Source organism: Empidonax traillii, unplaced genomic scaffold (assembly GCF_003031625.1).
Source record: "Empidonax traillii isolate 1590-97213 ecotype Southwest subspecies unplaced genomic scaffold, ASM303162v1 scaffold1876:size139808, whole genome shotgun sequence".
NCBI lineage: Eukaryota > Metazoa > Chordata > Aves > Passeriformes > Tyrannidae > Empidonax > Empidonax traillii.
In genome coordinates, this window is record NW_020957069.1 from 46280 (window position 1) to 53166 (window position 6887).

Sequence of the window (6887 nt, forward strand, 5' to 3'; positions counted from 1 at the left end):
AGGGACAGGGTGGGATTGTTGGGGTGTCTGTGCAGGGCCAGGAGCTGGACTGGATGGTCCTTGTGGGTCCCTCCAGCTCAGGATATTCTGTGATTCCAGGATTCTTCTTGCAGGGAGCAGATGGTGCCCCTGGAGGGAGGGGACAGCCCGGACTGGAGGGCCCTGGGGTAAGGTGGCTGGATGTGGGGTGCTCTCATCCTCCCCCTCACAGCCCCCCAAAGCCCTGCAGTGCCCTGTTTCCCCCAGCTTCCCCCCATGTTTGTGGCACAAGGGCTGGTGGAGGTGACAGCCACATCCCTGTGTCACTGCCAACATTCCTCTGACTCTGCTGCTCTGCAGAGACCTCGAGTTTTAATTTTTAATTTTTTTTTCTCTCCCTATGGATTTATCAGCAGAGATGGCCCAGCCCTGTCCAACCCTTCCTTTGTGCCTTCCTTTTCCCAAGGGTTGGAGTGCTGAGCTGCCCTTTCCAAAGGATGAGGATTTTGGGGCAGCCTGACCTTGCCCTGCCTGGCCCACAATGTCCCTGTTCCTCATGTCCTGAGAGCCCAACTCACAGGGCTGGAAACTGGGGATGGGGGATGTGGGTGGTGTGTTTTAGAGGCCAACAAGAACCTCATCCTCCTACTGGGGGCAGCCTGGGAGGGTTTGTGCATCCTCTGGAACCTGCTGGGGAGCAAACCCCACTGTGGCAGCAGCAGCTAAGCTGGTGCCTGCTGTTCATCAGCATCATCCCACCCCTGTGCTGTGGGAGGGTCTCCTCCATGAGTGAAAGTGATACCTCCCTTGGTGTTTGGGTTTTTTTTTTTCACCTGCATTTTGTGTCTTGTTCTGAAGGGGTTTATTGGCCTGCCGGGTCCCAGAGGTGCCCAAGGAGAGCAGGTGAGTGATGCTATCCATGGGATCCCTGCTTGGGATGCAGGAGAGCTGGCTTAGAGCAGCCCAAAGCACCAGCTTGGTGTTCAGATGGGTGGCAGGTGCAGTTGTTTGGGAAGGCAGAGCTGCCCTTGCTGTGATAAGAGGAGCTTTCAGTGTGTCCCAAGGTGTCACCTGCCCTGGGGAGGCACAAGGGAAGAGGGAATTGCTTTAGCCTGAGTTAAGGAGCACAGCAAGGAGGACAAGGCACTCTGCTGGTGTCAGGGGTGCCACCACCAGCTGCTGCAGGTGTCCTGCCTGCCAGGGCACTGGCACTGGCACGGGGTGCTGGGGGCACTAAGGGTGGGGATGGAACCCAGAAGCCCTGGAGCCTCCCCACCACAAGGAGCAGGCACCTGCCCCCAGCTCTGAAAGGCCCATCAGGAGGAAAATCCTGGTTGAAACAGGGTCAGAACTCTATTTGCTGCCAGAATCAATCAGATCACAGCTTGCTTTGGTTGCAAGGAGGGGCACGACAGGGTTTTCTCAGTGCACCCCCCACTGCTGCTGCTCTCGCAGGGCTGCCGAGGTCCAGGAGGAGCCAAGGGAGACCTGGGGGCCAAAGGAGATAAGGTACCACGTTCCCAAGCTTCTGGTGCCTCCAGCTGCTTCCTCTCTGGTTATTCAGATGTGCTGTATCCCAGCTGGTGGGATGTTGAGGACCCAGGGGATGTAACAGGGACCATGAGAGCTGGGCAACTCATTCTCTGCTTGATCCCACCACGCTGCTGCCTCTGATCCATCCTGCCCTGCTCTGTCTCACTTTGACTGCTTAAAAATGCTGCATTTCCCCATTGCTGGTACCCTGGGGGTGCTCGTGGAGGGAGGGTCATGGGGTGTTCACCCAGAGCAGCCCCATGCCCAAGGCTGGGGGTGTGGAGAGCCAGGGGATGGGCTCTCCAAGGGAATTCCTGCTGGGAGCCCTGGGCCACTGGCTGTCCCTGCTGCTGTGACACTGTGTCTTGTTCTTCCAAGGGTCCACGTGGAGCACAAGGAGCAAAAGGCCCCCCGGGGATCCGGGGCCAGGGTGGCTTGCAGGGCTTTCCCGGCCCCCGAGGGGCAGAGGGGCCCCGGGGCCCAGACGTGAGTGCCAGGACCTGTCTGGGGTGTTGTGGGGTGGGGTGTGTGTGTGTGTGTGCCCACTGTGGACAGGGGGCAGCCCTGAGGCACAGGGATGGCACAGGAGGTGCCCTTAGGAGGGACCCCTCTAATAACATCCCCCTGGCACTGCTCGGGCACTGCTGGCCCCTGGGCTGCTTGCCCAGAGCCCCTGGGGCTGCAGGTGCCCCCAGCACCCAAACAGGGCTGCTCCAGGCCCCTATGGCTGGGCCCCCATCCCAAAATTCACTGGTGGGTTCAGCAGTGTGAGGGCAGCTTTGGGAGGGGGGATTCCCAGCCTTCTGGAGCTGCCTGTGCCTGAGCAGCTGGTCAGGGATCCCTCGGGGTCCCTGCTCCAGGTCAGCACCTTCCCAGGTGCTTTGAGAGCAGAAGGCTCACAGGTTGATGCTCCTCTTTGACTCCTGCCAGGCTCTGCCTCCTGGAGCCTGTGCTGGCAGCTCCAAAAGGCCTTTGGAATGTTTTTTTCCTTCATTCTGTGCTCTGAGGGAGCTGTCAGGGTGGATGAACCCATCTCCAGATCAGTATTCCTCCCTTGGAGCTGAGGCCAGGCTGGCAGGTTATCTCCAGTGGTTTCCAGCTTCGCAGGAAGAGGAGAAGGGGGGTTATATCTTTCCACCCACCTTTCCAGTGTCTGCAGCATCCCTCTGTGGGTGATACCCTTCCCCTTCCGAGGGGGATTCTGGAATGATGCCTGCCTGGATCTGCTCTCACAGTTGCTCTTCAGGATGAGAAGTGAATCCTCCCACCTCTCCAAGAGCTGGAGGCTCAGCAGGATTCATCTCCTGCCTTGTCCACCCACCCAGGCAGCGCTGCCAGCGCATGGCATCGGTCTGGAGGAGCTGGGTTTGGATGGAGCAGGAACTTGGCAATCGGTCCTTTGAATCACCTTACATTGGATCAGCAGGAAACAAAAATATCCCACTGTGTTGTCCAACTATTGAGCTTTCTCTTCCTTCCCATTTTTATAACCTGGAGAAGGAGGGAAGTCCCCCATCTCCACTCCGGAGCTTGCCTGGTGCCCCAGCTCCCATTGCCACTCATTGATGTCACCTCTGATCCCACTCCCCGAGTTTTCCCCCTGCCCCAGCAGCAGGATGGTGGCTGTGGGGAGCCAGCAGGACCAGAGGCTGTGTTTTTCCTGGCTGACTCCTCTCCCCTCTCTCCTGGCAGGGGGAGGAAGGTCAGATAGGCCCAGCAGGGCTGAACAGCAGCGAGGGACCCAAGGTGAGCACCAGTGTTTGCTCCTGGTTTCCCATGGGCTGTCCCTATCCTTGCATGGACAACAGGGATGTGGCTGCCCTGCAAGGGATCCAGCACCTGGAACACCATCCCAGTGCCCCCCTGGGGAGGGTCCCCAGCCTCCTGGCCCCCACCACTGACCTGCCACCAGGGCAGAGGCTGGAGGAGCCCCCCTCGGGGTGGAGGGGCTGGGGGAGACCTGCAGAGTTGCCTAAAATGTCTGTGCTTCCATTTGTGTGGATTTTAGGGAGGCCAAGGACCTGATGGCCCCAAGGGAAGCACAGGAGCCCGGGGAACCCGGGTAACTATTGGGGTGTTGGTACTTGTGGCTGGATCTTGGAGCATCTTTGGCTGTGGGAGATTGAAACGACCCTGGAGACCACCTGCTTGACTTGGGATGTGCTGGGGCTGGGCCACCGTCAGGGACCAGATTTTCCTCTGAAAATGCAGCTTTACTTCTGGCAGAGGGATGTTTTTGTCATGCCTGATGTTTTCCAGGGCCGTGTGGGTCAGCGTGGGCTGGTTGGAGTCCCAGGACTGCCTGTGAGTAGGAGATATCCCACATTCCTGTGCTGGCAGGGGGAGCAGCTTCCTGGGATGGGGCCAGATCAGAGGGTCAGGCCCTGCTTGGGAATTTGCACAGGATAAGCTGGGGATGAGCAGCTCAGGATTTTGCATGGAGTGTTTTGACGAACCACCTGCCCCACTGCACAACTTCCCTCAGCGCTGGGCACAGAAAATTCCAGGAAATAACAACTTCTTGAGAAAGTTCTGTTAGGCAGAGTCGTGTTTAGTGAAGGAGCCAGGAACAAATAGCTGGGGCAGGAGGGGGGGTGGGTGGGGAAAACACAGCCGAGGTGTTCCCGGTGGGAACGGGTTTCCTCCCACGCTGATGGTGTTTCCAAAGGTGGGATGGAGCGGGGAGGAGCTTCAGGAGCTGTGTGGGATGAGCTCAATACACACACCAGACAGTGACACTGCTGGCTTTCCACCTCTGAACTCCGAGGGGAGGCTGTGGGGCTGGATGAGCCCGTGGTGGGGCTCACCCTGGCACCAGGCTCTGCTCTGCTGAGACGAAACTCTCCTTGCAGGGCTCGAGGGGTGTCCCGGGAGCAGAAGGAGCAGAAGGAAAGCCTGGTACACAGGTTCCCATCCTACACTCTGTACTTGGCTCTGGGAGAGGGTTGGGAGGCTGGGTTGGATCCAGAGGAGGAGCTGAGGCCAAAAAAGGGGGAACTTCCCAAGCCCCCAATCCCCACGGCCATGTGGGTGATGGCCCTGGCACCGTGGTGGCCCCTGCCGTGACGTGGGACTGGGAGAGGCTGTTCCTGCCTCCACTCCTCATCCTCACCTGCCTTGTCCTGCAGGGTCACCCAGGGATCATGGGCAGCCCTGGCAGGAGGGGATCACCGGTGAGTAGAGCTGGTTTCTGTCCTTCCTCCCCTCTGCTCAGCTCTGTCCCCTTGGGAATGTCCCTCAAAAACCCGTCCCTGGGATGGGGTGCAGGTGCTGGGTGGAGTGACACCAGCCAGAGGGTGCTCCTTTGAGAATCCTGCTGAAGGGGGAAGGATTGGGAACAGGGCACTGTGATTTCCTGTCCCTGGCACTGCTGTCCCGAGCAGATCCAGCAGCAAGACCCGGGCTGGTGGCAAATTTTCCCTTCTGTGGGATTTCACCTATTTATCTTTGCTCTGAAATTCACAAATAATTTTAAAAAAAAATAAAAATAAAAATCTGGTGCTGCCCTCAAAGCAGGAGATGAAAACTGGCCTGCCCTGGGTCAGAGAGGCCCCCTGAGCACCACACAGCATGTCTGGGTGCATGTTATGTGTGTCCACACACAGCTGTGGGGCTTCCAGGGGAAACCTAGGAGTTGGATTTTAGGGGACAGCCCCAGTGCTGCCTTCACCAGGCCAAGCCCTTCTGTGCTTTGGGTTGGGATCAGACCCAGGGCAGGGTCTCTCCATCCTCCTGCTCCTGCCTTCCTTCCATTGCTCACCTGCTGCCCTTTCCTCCAGGGGTTTGCTGGTTTGCCAGGAGGCCGTGGGCACCTTGGACCTCCTGGATCAATAGTAAGGAAAAAAAAAAAAATGTTCCTCTTGCATGAACTCTGTGTTTTCTGCTGGTAGGGGATATGGGGCTTTCCTTGGGAGTCAGCAACAGATCAGGGCATCTGTAGGACTCGATCTTACCTTCCTGTTGAAGGACATTAAAAAGCCTCAGTTGCAGGAAAGCTGAGGCCAGGGAAAAGGAGAATCATTTTCCCCCCAGAAATTAGTCTCCTCCAGGGATTTTGCAGCTTCCCAAAGCTTGGCAGGGTGTCCATGGGGGATGGCAGCTCCCTTGTGGAAACCCTCCACAAGGGTGGTGAATAGCAGCTGGTTCTGGGTCCTGGGAGGAGATCCCAATGGGAGTGGATGGTGCAGGTTCAGAAGAGGGTGCTTGGCACTGAACAGGCTCCCCAGGGCAGTGGGCACAGCCCCAAGGCTGCCAGAGCTGCAGGAGGGTTTGGACAACGCTCTGAGGGACAGGGTGGGATTGTTGGGGTGTCTGTGCAGGGCCAGGAGCTGGGCTGGATGGTCCTTGTGTGTTCCTTCCAGCTCAGGGTATTTTGTCACCTTCCCTGGTGACAACCCTGCCAGCCATGGGGGGCTGCTTTGCAGGAGCCACCAGGGTGGGCCACAGTGGCTGAGTTTGTCCCCAGTGTCCCTGTTTGCACCAGCTGACACCTGACCATGAGCACGGGGGCACCACTGGGGGAGTTTGTCTCCTCTCAGCGTTTTGACTGACATCTCCTCCCTAAATAATTCCAAAGGGCTCTCCAGGAAAGCCTGGACCTGATGGAGACCCGGGTTCCCTGGGTCCAAAGGTGAGATCTGGGGCTTTGGGGTTGACCAGGAGTGTGTTGGGGGCTGGTTGGAGCAGCGATGGGGGTGAACAGCCCTGAGTGGCTCTTGGCTGACCTGGGGATGATCCCATGGGCTCACACCAAGAGCTCCCCAAGGAAGGGGAGGATGCCTGACTGCATCCTGGGAGTGGGGGGTGTTCACTAATTCCCTCATTTTCCCTGGCAGGGCCTGCCTGGGAAACCTGGCTTGGAGGGGCCACAAGGACCTGTGGGCACCTACGTAAGGGATAGACCTGCCTGGGGAGGGGGTGGCTGCACTGGGGGGAGGCTGGAGCAGCTTCCAGCTGCACATTCACCATCCAGCCACCTTTTCCCAAACCCATGGAGGTGCCTGGTGGCCCAGGATGCCTCCTAACACCCTGCTCTCCCCAGGGCTATCCAGGACCTGCTGGTGACCGTGGAAGGCCAGGGCGCAGGGGAGACAAGGTAGGGGTGGCACACCCAGCACAGCACTGGGGGGGATGCAGTAGGCTGGGAATCCAGACTTTGGAAGCATTTTTGGGGCTGTTGAACCCAATGGCTGGGTCTGGGTGGTGCCCCCAGTCTCCATCTGTGGCTGGAGAACAGCTGGAGGTGGCTCCCACATTGGGTGGCTTCTCCAGCCCTTCTTCTGCCCAGGCTCCTGTGGGTTGTTCTAAGACCTTTTCTTTTTCTTTTTTTTTCTTTCCTTTTTTTTTTTTTTTTTTTTTTTTTTTTTTTTTTTTTT

General features: G+C 58.0%; 1 protein-coding gene across 1 annotated transcript in view; it reads left to right on the top strand.

Annotated features, from left to right (window-relative positions):
- The window catches only part of LOC114071175 (collagen alpha-1(I) chain-like), a gene marked incomplete at its 5' end in the record, with an annotated part of 49022 nt that overhangs the window by 26785 nt on the left and 15350 nt on the right, over positions 1 to 6887 (top strand). Inside the window, 12 exons of the mRNA XM_027908910.1 lie at positions 114 to 167; positions 838 to 882; positions 1435 to 1488; positions 1891 to 1998; positions 3205 to 3258; positions 3521 to 3574; positions 3772 to 3816; positions 4365 to 4418; positions 5292 to 5345; positions 6089 to 6142; positions 6348 to 6401; positions 6554 to 6607. Coding sequence (XP_027764711.1) covers positions 114 to 167; positions 838 to 882; positions 1435 to 1488; positions 1891 to 1998; positions 3205 to 3258; positions 3521 to 3574; positions 3772 to 3816; positions 4365 to 4418; positions 5292 to 5345; positions 6089 to 6142; positions 6348 to 6401; positions 6554 to 6607 — 684 coding nt within the window. The remainder of the gene's footprint in view (positions 1 to 113; positions 168 to 837; positions 883 to 1434; positions 1489 to 1890; positions 1999 to 3204; positions 3259 to 3520; positions 3575 to 3771; positions 3817 to 4364; positions 4419 to 5291; positions 5346 to 6088; positions 6143 to 6347; positions 6402 to 6553; positions 6608 to 6887) is intronic.